Source organism: Hemitrygon akajei, chromosome 8, assembly GCF_048418815.1.
Source record: "Hemitrygon akajei chromosome 8, sHemAka1.3, whole genome shotgun sequence".
NCBI lineage: Eukaryota > Metazoa > Chordata > Chondrichthyes > Myliobatiformes > Dasyatidae > Hemitrygon > Hemitrygon akajei.
Window position 1 is genome coordinate 2,443,440 of NC_133131.1, and position 15,177 is coordinate 2,458,616.

General features: G+C 42.8%; 1 protein-coding gene across 13 annotated transcripts in view; it reads right to left on the minus strand.

Moving 5' to 3' along the window:
* ncor1 (nuclear receptor corepressor 1) overlaps nt 1-15,177 on the minus strand; it is a 273,467-nt gene that overhangs the window by 15,240 nt on the left and 243,050 nt on the right. For 9 of the 13 annotated variants that reach the window (XM_073053048.1, XM_073053047.1, XM_073053052.1 and 6 more), the window contains 3 exons: nt 14,784-14,933; nt 13,957-14,031; nt 1,048-1,190 (listed from right to left, as the gene is read on the minus strand). In XM_073053048.1, the coding sequence (XP_072909149.1) occupies nt 1,048-1,190; nt 13,957-14,031; nt 14,784-14,933 (368 nt within the window). The remainder of the gene's footprint in view (nt 1-1,047; nt 1,191-13,956; nt 14,032-14,783; nt 14,934-15,177) is intronic. The other 4 variants (XM_073053059.1, XM_073053055.1, XM_073053057.1 and 1 more) reach the window with 3 other exon arrangements.

The following is a 15,177-nucleotide window of genomic DNA, read 5'->3' on the forward strand; positions in this document are numbered from 1 at the left end:
TCACTGAGCAAGACTCCCCTGGCAAGTTTTAGTGTTGATGATATTGGGGAAATACATCACAGGACATGGGACATCTGGGAGCGATAGGCTGGTGCATTCATGTCTGAATAAAACCCTTCCATGATTTGCAAACACGAGGAAATCTGCAGATGCTGGAAATTCAAGCAACACACACAAAATGCTGGTGGAACGCAGCAGGCCAGGCAGCATCTATAGGAAGTACCACTGTCAACGTTTCGGGCCGAGACCCTTCGTCAGGACTAACTGAAAGAAAAGATAGCAAGAGATTTGAAAGTGGGAGGGGGAGGTGGAGATCCAAAATGATAGGAGAAGACAGGAGGGGGAGGGATGAAGCTAAGAGCTGGAAAGTTGATTGGCAAAAGGGATACACAGCTGGAGAAGGGAAAGGATCATGGGACGGGAGGCCTAGGGAGAAAGAAAAGGGGAGGGGAGCACCAGAGGGAGATGGAGAGCAGGCAAGGAGTGATTGTGAGAGAGGCAGAGACAGAAAAAAGAGAGAAGAAAAGGTGGGGGGGGGGGGGGGGGAGAATAATAAATAAGGGATAGGGCAAGAAGGGGAGGAGGGGCATTAATGGAAGTTAAAGAAATAAATGTTCATACCATCAGGTTGGAGGCTACCCAGACAGAATATAAGGTGTTGTTCCTCCAACCTGAGTGTGGCTTCATCTTGACAGTAGAGGAGGCCATGGATAGACATATCAGAATGGGAATGGGATGTGGAATTAAAATGTGTGGCCACTGGGAGATCCTGCTTTCTCTGGCGGACAGAGTGTAGGTGTTTAGCAAAACGGTCTCCCAGTCTACCCTTCCATGATATTTCTGGTCTCCATGGAGAGTGGGGATGGGGGCAAGAACGAGAGCAAAAGCCTGGCCCAGTCACTTACATCCAAGCAAACATGCAAACATGATGTCTGTAAGAGGCCTGCTTGATGGTGAGTTTAAGAATATGTAAGAGGAATTCTTTTTAACATTTCAGTGAGAAATCAGAACAGGCTCAAATGAGAACAAGAGAACAGGCTGACTTACCAATGTCAGACTCCCCGCCGCCAGAGGAGTTCAACTTACGAAATATCTCCTGTTTCTTTGACTTCACCATTGGGGAAGTATTTTCCAGTTTAGTGAAGAACGCTGGTGAATAGCTTATGTTTCCTGGTGATCTCGAGTCACTCCTGGAGAAACAAAGAATACCACAAGACAGTTATTCATAAAACAGAAAGCAGACACAGAGATTGCAACAAACTCAATCTCTGTTAAAACTATGAATTACCAAAATGATAATGACCCAATAGTTTTGTTTAATTTTGCAATAAGGTTAGGGTAATGGAAGCAGGCTTACAACCAGGTGCCAGATCCTAGGGGTTCTAAAGCAGATGGTTTAGAGTAGAATGGAATGATGAGTGTGGCTGAAGAGGTGAAATGGCTTACATACATTCCCATGAGAATGATAATGACAACGGATCAATGCCCTGAAACATTAACTGAGTTTCTCTCTTCACAGATACTGTCCGACCAGCCGAATTTTAAAAATTCCAGGCCTCATTTTGGCAAAGGGCCCCTTGGCCTTGAAATGTTAACCATTTCTCTTTCTACATATACTGCCTGGTTTGAAATGTTAACAGTTTCTCTCTCCTCAGATACACACTGAATTGCTGAGCGTTTCCAGCAAATTCTGTTTTTATTTCCAAAGATTCAATGTTAGTTCTCAAAGGCAAAGCATTTCAATTCAGTGATGAATACAAAGCTAGAAATAAAAGAGCACAGACATCTCAGAAGGCTATAGAACCCTAGGAAATTACAGTGTAGAGAATGTGGAATTTGAAATCAAGCACAGAAACAAGCCTTTAGGCCTATCAAGTCTGCATTGACCACCAACCACCTGTTTACACTGATCTTACATAAATCTCTAACTTTCAACTACTCCGAGACATCACTGCTTACCTTCATACTTGAGCAATTGAGAGCTGCCAATTAACCAGCTTTGAGGTGTGGAGTAAACTGGAGCACCCAGTGAAAGCTCACAGTTACAGGGAGCTCTATTAGCTGCTGTACTACTAGCAAAATAACGGTCAAGATTTGGGGCTAAACTGGGAGCCAACAGTGGGTGAAGAGTGATAGGACACAGAACCATGGAATCAATGTAACACAAAAGGATGCATTTAGCTGGTCAGCTCTGCCTGCTCTATGTACGGCTATCGGCTTTCATTTCAGCTCAGCAAATATTTTACCTTAAACCCAACTCCTGTTTTCAATCCACAATAAGGAGAATGTGAAAACATTAGAAACCATCCATGAGCGTCATGAAAATAGGATGTGGGAATAGATAAACAAGTAATATGACAGCAGACTTCAAAAGCATCTCAAACGATGCAGAAGGAAAGAGCATCAAATGTAAATGCTGGGACCTGGAAATTGAGACAAGGTGATGAACAGGAAACTAAGCAAAACAGCATTAACATTAAATGAGTATTTTGTATCAGGTTTCATAGAAGACACTAAAGTCATACCAAAGCAGTGGGCAATAAGAATGCAAGAGTGATGGAAGATCTAAAAATAATCATCAGTAGAGGAGCAAATACCAGGTAAACTACTATGAGTAAAGACACACAAATGTCCTGAATATCCTGGCCAGCAGCATTGGGTTCCAATAAAGTAGCTGCTAAAAAACAAACAAAAAATAACACTACCAAACAAGGAGGAAGGGGGGAAGAGGGAGTGGGAAGACTGGGGCGCCGAGAGGGGTGAGAGGGAGGGGCAGAGTGCCAAGAAGGGGCGGGGTGCCAGGAGGGGCAAGATTGAGTGAGCGTTGCAGTGTAAAAGGGGGGCAAAATTGAAAAAGGTGACAAATACAGGAACTGAAGGTGTTTATTTGAATGTAACCCTCTCAGCATAGACTCGTAATGAGTTAGGTATTACGGTGAATTTAACCTAACAGGAACGTAACTCGACAATGCATGGGAAAAACGAAAGAGGTCAATTCCATTAAATAAACACATTTAGGGTAAATATGATTTGGTTAAGCTCAAACATAAAAGTTTGAATGTTCCTTCCAAGGGAAATTGAAGGCAGTTACTGCATGAACACTGACACACCCAAGTGAATTTACCATTCGCTAGGAAACAATTTAACTCACACCAGTGTAAACAGATGAAAAATGTATTGATAAAAATTTTAAAGTGTGACAAACACAATGCAAAGGCTATATAATGCAAGGTAACCAAAAGGCCAATCATTTTTTAAAATATATATATATATATATATACACACACACACACACACACACACACACACACACACACATATATATATATATATATATATATATAGTCTATATCGTGCACATAATTATTGGGGTGCATTGTAGAATAATCAATCCAATTAACTTCACTTTGTTTACTTAACACGAAATGATTTTGCACTGAAGAACCTGTCCCTGGAAACAAATATTTGCACATCAAAGTTATCTGAACATTCTCTGTGAGACCATTGTCTGCATGGGGATTTCCAAATGGGTTCTGTGAACAGTTTACCACGTTCTTCACCGATGTTCGTTGACTGTTTCCATTCTCTTTCGATCCCACAAAAAATATGGCACCCCATATTCTTTTTCCGTGCTCTCTCTAGACCATTACCAAGCCTAATCCTGTTGGCTAGTTCAACAGGCCTAACTTATCAATCAACTGAATTTTTATTTTAAACAGCAGAAATAAAGTAATTACAGTATAATTGTATTAATAGAATAAAGCATGGTCTTAAACCAGGTATTACTTGAAACAAGGTAGATGATCTTGTAGTGCAGTTAAAGACTGACAGATATGACGTTGTGGGTATCATGCAGTCATGGCTGAAAGATGATTGCAGTTGGGAGCGTAATAACTTTTACTTAATAATGGAGTAGAGGGAATTATAGGGGCGTGAGAGAGGAGCTGGCCAAAATTGATTGGAAGAAAGCACTAGCAGGGATGATGGCAGAGTAGCAATGGCTGGAGTTTCTAGGAGTAATAGTATTCTAAAGGGAGGATGACGCATCCGTGGCTGAAAAGTGAATTCAAAGTCAACATAATAGAGCAAAAATAGTGGGAAGTTAGATTAGGAAGCTTTTAAAAACTAACAGAAGAGAACTAAAAAGAAGTCATAAATATAAAAAGATGGAATACAAAAGTAAGCTACCCATAATATTAAAGAGGATACCAAAAGTTTTTTCAGATATACACAGTGCAAAAGAGTGGAAATGATATCAGACCGCTGTAAAATGACATTGAAGAGATGGTAATGAGGAACAAGGAAATAGTGGACAAACTGAAAAAGTATTTTGCAACAGTCTTCACTGTGGAAGACATTAGCAGTATGCTAGAAGTTTGAGAGTGTCAGGTGGCAGAACCGAGTGCAGTTGCTATTACTTATGAGAACATGCTTGGGAAGCTGAAAGATCTGAAGGTTGATAAGTTACCTGGGCCAGATGGTTTACACCTCAGGGTTCTGAAAGAGGTAGCCGAAGAGATTAGGGAGGCATTAGTAATGACCCTTCATGAATCAAGATTATGGCATGGTTCTGGAGGACTGGGGAAAAAAGGGAGAGAGGCAGAAGAAAGGAAATTATAGGTCAGTTAGTCTGACCTCAGTTGTTGGGAAGATGTTGGAGTCGATTGTTGAGGATAACACTTCGGGCTACTTGGAGGCACATGGTAAAGCATACCCAAGTCTGCATGGTTTCCTTCTTGTCTGATAAATCTGTTGGAATTATTTGAGGAAATAACAATTAGGTTAGACAAAGAAGAATTGGTGGATGTTGTGTACTTAGATTTTCAGACTGCCTTGACAAGGTGGCACGCATAAGGTTGGTTAGCAAGATAAGAGCCCATGGTATTATAGGAAAGATACTAATATGAATAGAACATTGGCTGATTGGCAGGTGGTAAGGAGTGGAAACAAAAAGAGCCTTTTCTGATTAGTTGCTGGTGACTAGTGGGTGTTTTGCATGAGTTGGTGTTAGAACTGCTTTTTACAATGTATGTTAATGATTTGAACAACAGAATTGATGGCTTTGTGGCCAAATTTGTGGATGATATGAACTTAAGTGGAGAGGCAAGTAGTGTTAAGAAAACATAGAAGGTACAGAACAACTTAAGACAAATTTGGAGAATGGGCAATGAAGTGGCAGATGGAATACAGTGTCAGGAAGTGTATGGCCGTGCACTTTGGTAGAAGAAATAAAAGAGTAGACTTCTCTAAATGGAGAAAAAAAATCAAAAATCTGAGGTACAAAGGGACTTGCAGATTGAGTCAGTGGTGAGGAAAGCAAATGCAATGTTAGCATTCATTTCAAAAACACTAGAATACAAAAACAAGGATGTAACACTGAGGCTTTAAGGCACTGGTGAGGCCTCACTTGAGTACTATGAGTAGTTTTGGGTCCCTTATCTAAGAAAGGTTGTCCATTGATAAGGGTTCAAATGAGGTTCATGAAAATGATTCTGGAATGAAAGGCTCATCATATGAAGAACGCTTGAGGCTCTGGGCCTGTATTGGCTAGAATTTAGAAAAGCAAAGGGGGATATCATTGAAACCTATCAAATGTTGAAAGGCCTTGATAAGAGTGGATGTGGAGAGGATGTTTCCTATTGTGGGGGAGTCTAAGACTAAAGGGCACAACCTCAGAATAAAGGGATGTCCTTTTAAAACAGTGATGAGGAGGAATTTCTTTAGTCAGAGGGTGATGAATCTGTGGAGTTCACTGCCCCAGGTGGCTGTGAAGGCCGTTGGGTGTATTTAAGGCGGAGGTTGATAGATTCTTGATAAATCAGGTTGTGAAAGGTTACGGGGAAAGGCAGGAGAATGGGGTTGAGAAGCAAGTTGATTGGCCATGGTGAAATAGCAGAGCAGACTTGATGGGCCGAACAGCCTGATTCTCCTAAGTCTAAGGCACTAAAACTTTCCTAAGTTTATACCTAACAAGTTATACCTAACTTGTAATGAAGGCCACCATTACTTTAGTTTTACCAATGTTTGTATACTTGCATGCCAACCCTTAGTGTTTCAAGAATCTAGCTAATCCCCCTACCTATGGCACTAGAAAGCTTGGATAAACAGAACCAGTTCTTTGAGGCTGCTCTAATACTTAGCATAGTCATGATGGATTATCTAACACAACAGCGCCTTGACAGAGAGGGGCAGGAATGGGTGATTAATGTACCAAGATAGAGGAGGTGGTAGAAACAGGGGGAGAGGGATTTGCACTAATAATCAGGGACATCATAGATGCACTTGGGGGGAGTTAATGGAGGGATCAGACATCAAGTCCATTTGGGTAGAGCTGAAGAATAGGAAGGATGCAATCGCATTGATGGGATTGTACTACAAACCCCCAAATAGCCACCGGGATATTGAGGGACAGTTATGTAAGCAGATAATGGAAATGTGTAAAAATAACAGGGTTGTTGTCATGGGAGATTTTACCCTGCCGAATATAAACTGGGACCTTCTTGGTGCAAGGAGTTTAGATAGGGCAGAATGTGTTAAGTGTATCCCGGAGGGTTTCTTAAATCAATATGCTGACGGTCCAACATGAAGAGGGGCTGTACTGGACCTGGCGTTGGGTAACGAGCCGGGCCAGGTGACTGATCTTTCAGTGGGTGAGCAGTTAGGGAACAGTGACAACTCTAACTTTCAGGATAGCCATAGATAAGAATAGGTATGGTCCGTGCAGAAGTCTTAAACTGGGGTAAGGCAAATTATGAGGGCATTTGGGAGGAACGAAGAAGACTGAAATCAGAACACCTTTTTTTCTGGCAAGTGGAGGGTGCTTAAAGATCAATTGCACAGAGTACAGGAAAGGTACGTTCCTGTTAGAAGGAAGGACAGGTTGTCCAGAGAGGTAATGAATTTAATCAAAAAGAAAAAGGAAAAGTATGCAAGCCTTTGGAAGTCAGGATCAAAAGAAGTACATGAGGAGTATAAAGCAGCCAGAAAAGAACTAAGGAATGGAATTAGGAAAGCCTGGGGAGGCATGAAAAGTCCTTTGCAAGTAAAAGATTAAGGTGAATCCTAAGGCATTTCAAACATACATCAAGAGTAAGAAGATAACAAGGGAGAGAGTAGGTCCACTCATATAAAGAGGGAAACATTTGCTTGGATGCACTGAATGTGAGTGAGGTACTTAATGAGTATTTTACATCAGCATTTACCATGGAAAAAGACATGGAGGACCAGGAGATCAGTGCTGAGTGCATAAATGTTATGCCATTTAGAGCTCAAGAAGGAGGAAGTGTTGGGTCTCCAAATGAGTGTTAAGAACATAGAACAGTACAGCACATTACAGGCCCTTCGGCCCACAATGTTGTGCTGACCCTCAAACACTGCCTCACATATAACCCCCCACCTTAAATTCTTCCATATACTTGTCTAGTAGTCTCTTAAATGTCACTAGTGTGTCTGCCTCCACCACTGACTCAGGCAGTGCATTCCACGCACCAACCACTCTCTGAGTGAAAAACCTTACTCTAATATCCCCCTTGAACTTCCCTCCCCTTACCTTAAAGCCATGTCCTCTTGTACTGAGCAGTGGTGCCCTGGGGAAGAGGTGCTGGCTGTCTACTCTGTCTATTCCTCTTAATATCTTGTACACCTCTATCATGTCTCCTCTCATCCTCCTTCTCTCCAAAGAGTAAAGCCCTAACTCCCTTAATCTCTGATCATAATGCATACTCTCTAAACCAGGCAGCATCCTGGTAAATCTCCTCTGTACCCTTTCCAATGCTTCCACATCCTTCCTATAGTGAGGCAACCAGAACTGGACACAGTACTCCAAGTGTGGCCTAACTGGAGTTTTATAGAGCTGCATCATTACATTGCGTCTCTTAAACTCTATCCCTCGACTTATGAAAGCTAAAGTTAAGGAGGATAAGAACCCAGGCCTAATGGGATTTACCCCAGGTTATTGAGGGCAGCAAGAGACGAGGTTGTTGGAGCCTTGACAAGCATCTGTGTGTCCTCTCTAGGCACAGGCGAGGTCCTAGAGGACTGGCAAGTGGCTAATGCTGTATTTCTATTTGACAAGAGAACATGGGAAAATCCTGGAACTATTGACTGGTGCGTCTCACTTTAGTTGTAAGGAAATTGTTGCAGAAAATTCTTAGGAATAGGATACACAAGCATTTGCAAACTCATGGCCTAATTAGGGAGAGGCAGCATGTGTGGCAGGTTGTGCCTTACCAACTTCATTTAAGGTGAGAGTAGGTCCACTCATATAAAGAGGGAAACATCTGCTTGGATGCACTGAATGTGAGTGAGGTACTTACTGAGTATCTTACATCAGCATTTACCATGGAAAAAGACGGAGGACCAGGAGATCAGTGCTGAGTGCATAAATGTTATGCCATTTAGAGCTCAAGAGATGACAAGACAGGTTGTTTAACATAAAGCAGTGGATGTTGTGTACATGGATTTTAGTAAAGTGTTTGACAATGTCCCTCATGGGAGGTTAATCCAGAACACTAGGATGCATGGGGCCCATCGTGAATTGGCTGTTTGGATTCAGAACTGGCTTGCGTATAGAAGGCAGAGGATAGCGGTTGAAGGGACTTATTGAAGCTGAAGGTTTGTAATTAGTGGTGTTTCTTGCAGGGATCTGTGCTAGGACCTCTGCTGTTTGTGATGTATGTTAATGACCTGGATGAAGATGGGTGGGTTAGTAAATTTGCAGATGGGACCCGGAGCGATAGAGCAGTGAAAGAAGCGCATGGAGTAAAGCCAGATCTAACATTTAGAGGGGCTTTGTGGAAAGAGCAGCAGAATAAAGAGTATAAAGGTAGTAAGGTAGAAGGGCTAAAGTGTGTGTACTTCAATGCAAGAAGCATCAGGAACAAAGGTGATGAACTGAGAGCTTGGATACATACATGGAATTATGATGTAGTGACCATTACGGAGACTTGGCTGGCACCAGGGCAGGAATAGATTCTCAATATTCCTGGATTTCAGTGCTTTAAAAGGGATGGGGGGGGGGGGGGAAGGGGAGGAGGGGTGGCATTACTGGTCAGGGATACTATTACAGCTGCAGAAAGGGTGGGTAATGTAGCAGGATCCTCTTTTGAGTCAGTATGGGTGGAAGTTAGGAACAAGAAGAGAGCAGTTACTCTACTGGGGGTATTCTATAGGCCCCCTGGTAGCAGCAGAGATACAGAGGAGCAGATTGGGAGGCAGATTTTGGAAAGGTGCAAAAATAACAGGGTTGTTATCATGGGTGACTTTAACTTCCCTAATATTGATTGGCATCCAAGGGTTTAGATGGGGCAGAATTTGTTAAGTGTGTTCAGGACGGTTTCTTGTCACAGTATGTTGACAGGCCGACTAGGGGGGAATGCCATACTAGATCTAGTATTAGGTAACGAACCGGGTCAGGTCACAGATATGTCAGTGGGTGAGCATCTGGGGGACAGTGATCACCGCTCCCTGACCTTTAGCATTATCATGGAAAAGGACAGAATCAGAGAGGACAGGAAAATTTTTAATTGGGGAAGGGCAAATTATGAGGCTATAAGGCTAGAACTTGCAGGTATGAATTGGGATGATGTTTTTGTAGGGAAATGTACTATGGACATGTGGTCGATGTTTAGGGATATCTTGCAGGATGTTAGGGATAAATTTGTCCTGGTGAGGAAGATAAAGAATGGTAGGGTGAAGGAACCATGGGTGACAAGTGAAGTGGAAAATCTAGTCAGGTGGAAGAAGGCAGCATACATGAGATTTAGGAAGCAAGGATCAGATGGGTCTATTGAGGAATATAGGGTAGCAAGAAAGGAGCTTAAGAAGGGGCTGAGAAGAGCAAGAAGGGGGCATGAGAAGGCCTTGGCGAGTTGGGTAAAGGAAAACCCCAAGGTATTCTTCAATTATGTGAAGAACAAAAGGATGACAGGAGTGAAGGTAGGACCAATTAGAGATAAAAGTGGGAAGACGTGACTGGAGGCTGTGGAAGTGAGCAAGGTCCTCAATGAATACTTCTCTTTGGTATTCACCACTGAGAGGGAACTTGATGACGGTGAGGACAATATGAGTGAGGTTGATGTTCTGGAGCATGTTGATATTAAGGGAGAGGAGGTGTTGGAGTTGTTAAAATACATTAGGACGTATAAGTCCCCGGGGACTGACGGAATATTCCCCAGGCTGCTCCACGAGGCAAGGGAAGAGATTGCTGAACCTCTGGCTAGGATTTTTATGTCCTCGTTGTCCACGGGAATGGTACCGGAGGATTGGAGCGAGGCGAATATTGTCCCCTTGTTCCAAAAAGGTAGTAGGGATAGTCCAGGTAATTATAGACCCGTGAGCCTTATGTCTGTGGTGGGAAAGCTGTTGGAAAAGATTCTTAGAGATAGGATCTATGGGCATTTAGAGAATCACGGTCTGATCAGGGACAGTCAGCATGGCTTTGTGAAGGGCAGATCGTGCCTAACAAGCCTGATAGAGTTCTTTGAGGAGGTGACCAGGCATATAGATGAGGGTAGTGTAGTGGATGTGATCTACATGGATTTTAGTAAGGCATTTGACAAGGTTCCACACGGTAGGCTTATTCAGAAAGTCAGAAGGCATGGGATCCAGGGAAGTTTGGCCAGGTGGATTCAGAATTGGCTTGCCTGCAGAAGGTAGAGGGCCGTGGTGGAGGGAGTACATTCAGATTGGAGGGTTGTGACTAGTGGTGTCCCACAAGGATCTGTTCTGGGACCTCTACCTTTTGTGATTTTTATTAATGGCCTGGATGTGGGGATAGAAGGGTGGGTTGGCAAGTTTGCAGACGACACAAAGGTTGGTGGTGTTGTAGATAGTGTAGAGGATTGTCGAAGATTGCAGAGAGACATTGATAGGATGCAGAAGTGGGCTGGGAAGTGGCAGATGGAGTTCAACCTGGAGAAGTGTGAGGTGGTACACTTTGGAAGGACAAACTCCAAGGCAGAGTACAAAGTAAATGGCAGGATACTTGTTAGTGTGGAGGAGCAGAGGGATCTGGGGGTACATGTCCACAGATCCCTGAAAGTTGCCTCACAGGTAGATAGGGTAGTTAAGAAAGCTTATGGGGTGTTAGCTTTCATAAGTCGAGGGATAGAGTTTAAGAAACGCGATGTAATGATGCAGCTCTATAAAACTCTAGTTAGGCCACACTTGTACTGTGTCCAGTTCTGGTCGCCTCACTATAGGAAGGATGTGGAAGCATTGGAAAGGATACAGAGGAGATTTACCAGGATGCTGCCTGGTTTAGAGAGTATGCATTATGATCAGAGACTAAGGGAGCTAGGGCTTTACTCTTTGGAGAGAAGGAGGATGAGAGGAGACATGATAGAGGTGTACAAGATATTAAGAGGAATTGACAGAGTGGACAGCCAGCGCCTCTTCCCCAGGGCACCATTGTTCAGTACAAGAGGACATGGCTTTAAGGTAAGGGGAGGGAAGTTCAAGGGGGATATTAGAGGAAGGTTTTTCACTCAGAGAGTGGTTGGTGCGTGGAATGCACTGCCTGAGTCAGTGGTGGAGGCAGATACACTAGTGAAGTTTAAGAGACTACTAGACAGGTATATGGAGGAATTTAAGGTGGGGGGTTATATAGGAGGCAGGGTTTGAGGGTCGGCACAACATTGTGGGCCGAAGGGCCTGTAATGTGCTGTACTATTCTATGTTGTATGGTATCAAGATTGGTGGAGTTGTGGATGGTGTAGAAGACTGGCAAAGAATAAAGCTCGATATAGATTAGTTCCAAATATGGGCTGAGAAATGGCAGATTGAGTTTAACCCAGATAAATGTGAGGTGTTGCACCTTGGTAGGATAAATGTAAGGAAACAATACACTGTTGAGGGCAAGACGCTAACAATGTTGATGAACAGAGAGATCTTGGGATCAAAATTCATAGCTCCTTGAGACTGGCTACACAGGTCAATTGGGTGCTTAAGGTGGTATATGGAATGTTTGCTTTTATTAGTTGAGGCACTGAGTTCAAAAGTCAAGAGGTTATGTTGCAACTTTATAGAACTCTGGTTAGGCCACATCTGGAGTATTGCATACTGTTTTGGTTAGCCCACTATAGGAAGGAAGTTGAGGCTTTGGAGAGGATGCAGAAGAGGTTTACCTGGATGCTGCCTGGTTTAGAGGGCATGTGCTATCATGAGAGACTGGATAATCTTGGATTGTTTATTCTGGGACGGCGGAGGCTAAGGGGAGATCTGAGAGAGGCTTGTAAGATTACGAGAGGCATAGACAGTAGACAGACAGTATCTTTTTCCCAGAGTAGAAATGTCTAATACCAGAGGCCATGCATTGAAGGTGAGATGGGTAGGTTCAAAGGGAATGTAAGGATAAGTTTTTTTTACTCAGAGTGATGGATACCTGGAATGTACTGCCTGGTATGGTGGTAGAGACAAATACATTAGAGGCTTTTAAGAGACGTTTGGATAGGCACATGAATATGAGGAAGATGGAAGGATATGGATATTATGCAGGTAGGAGTGATGAGGTTTTATGTTTATTAAAATTTACTTTTTCACTGGTTTGGCACAACATTGTGGCCAAAGGGCCTGTTCCTGTGCTGTACTACTCTATGTTCTACGCAACATATTATCACAGCATTCTTACTTGGTGCAGTATATGCCAAAACTAAAGCCATGCTCAAATACCAATTCAAGTATGCACAAGAAAGGGGAAGCAGAGAGAACACAAGTGGCAGATACAGGTAATCAGTTCCTCGCAACCGTTCATTCAGTCACTGAAATTGTGGTTGATTTAGATCTCTGCCTCAAGAACATTTTATTGCTTTTCTATTGCCCTGACTCCTTTGGAATTTAAGTATCTTTTATTTTCTGCCTCGGATAGGTTCAATGCCTCAAACAGAATAGAGATTTCTGGGATACAGAACTCCAAAAATTCCTCCGCACCATCTTAGCTTGTCAACCTCTTCCTCTCTAACTTCACTGGTTTGAGATAACCCCATTAGGGAAACATCCTCTCAGCATCAACCCTGTTGGTCCCCTTCAGAACCTCACATTTCATCAGGAACAAATCTTACTCTCCCAAAACACCATGAGAATAGGCCCAACCTTTCTTAACACATCTCCACTTTCAGAACCTCATGTCTGAGCAGGATCAAATCTCACTCTCCCAAAATGCCATGAGTATGGGCCCAACCTTTCCTAGCACCACCTTCATTCCCAGAATTACACTTCTCTGCACTACCTCTGCTGGAAAAGGTAACAAAATGATATAGTTAATTACACTATATTAAAAAATTAAGAAAAGGAATTAAGGGCAAAGCAGCACTAAAAAGATGTACCAAAGATAGGGTGCAATGAAGTTTCTTTGAATTGAAACTGGGCATCGAACTTTAACTCAAGAGACAAATTCCATAAAGTTGGCATGTATTCTTGTTAATTTTAGTGACAAAAGGACGATCTAATTAAGATGTTTAAACTGAAAAACTGACCATTCCTCCCAGTGGCAGAACAAGGGATCCAGGCAATGTCGGACAGGTCCAGTCTGAAGTTCTAGTACTGGACAACTGTGGTTTCTGGTGGCTTTTGTCTGCTGATTTACCTCTCAGATTTGTAGCATCAAAGGAGTCCAACATCACTTAGAAATTCAGCTACCTAGAATGTGATTCTGGCAGCTATGGAAAAAGTTGCAAGGACTAAATTCCACCTGTACCCAACTTAGAAAGTCTTCAGAAACTACCTACCATGCAATAGTTTCTTTTTCACTGCCATAGTTGTTTTAAGATATCATAAAGGTCAGAAATAATGAGGATGGGGCAACTTCTTACCCCAATGTTGTCTAGTCTGGCCCTCTCCGTCGGGAATGTAGGTGAGCGGATGGAAATCCTATCACCTGGGTAACACTGCCTCCACATACAGTACAGCATGACTGCATTAAATATTAGCTCACAGTCAGGAGGTTTAAGCTGTCAGTACCTTGCAGCAGAATCTGGGGCACGACCTCTTCGCACAAGCAACGGCATCGGAAGCCATTCATTACTTGGGGGCAGCCTGCAGGAGGGCAAAGGTGAGAGGTCAAACCGATACACCGGAGTAACTGTGGGGAACTGGACACCAGCAACATTCAAAAGGCTTCAAATTCTCTCAAAAATTACAATTTGTGCACTGCTTTGACCTCTGCCCTTGTCGGAGTCAAATAGTTTTTGCATCATCTGGTCTGCACCTGCAGGAGACATGCAACTCCACAACCCTCTGCAGCTCAGCCTCTTGGGAACTGCTTGTACACCTCCACAATTCCCCTACACTTCCCTTGCCTTCACTGACAAAAACTGTTCTTTAACATCAACAAAATAAACTCTCGAGGTAAACTGATTTATTAAGTACAGTACTGGTAAACTTAGGCAAATATTAAGTTTAGTGCAGACAGGAAGAAAGACTGGCAGAACCTTCAGTTGAAAAGCAAGACAGAGAAACAATGTGCAGAAAATTTGAGCAAAGGAAATGTAGGGAATCCACAATCTCAATATGCAACATTACCTGCATAGAGAATCAAACTGACACACAAAAAAACGTACAAATACAGGGATTGTAAGACAGATGAAAATGCAACAATTTAAAAATTATCATAGCATTCTTACTAAAGTTTTAAGTTTGCCATTCAATGTCACAATCTGGATTTGGTTAGTTAATTACAAGCAGAACATCTGCTGAGTGAAATTCATATTTGAATCTCAAAAACAGCAGCTGAACAGATGTGAATGGAAAAGGGACCAGGAAGACCTACTCTGTACAATCTCACCTACCTCTGTTCAGTAGGCTCTGCTTCCCTTTCCCTTCGCTGAGGAGCCTGGACTACACTCTCCTGTTTCTCTAGGGTTGCAGGGGCCTGGGGCGGAGAAATAGGCTCATAAGATTCTGATGAAACATGACTTCGTTCTGGGGATTTCCCAGGCCTGTGTGTAATAAGGAAAAGATCTCATTAGTCTTAGCAGACTCAATCATATCTCTGCCCCAAAGACAGCAGCAAAGTGGAGACCTGGCTCTAGTTCCTGCCAGCAAAGTTCTGCACAACCGACGATTCCTGACCCTTGTGTTTTATTTGGCATTCCACTTCAATATTGTTCTCCTGATAAAACACTAAGTTTTCTTGCTTATTAACGTCTTTACAGGTAACAAGGCTAGGTAATCAGGATAAGC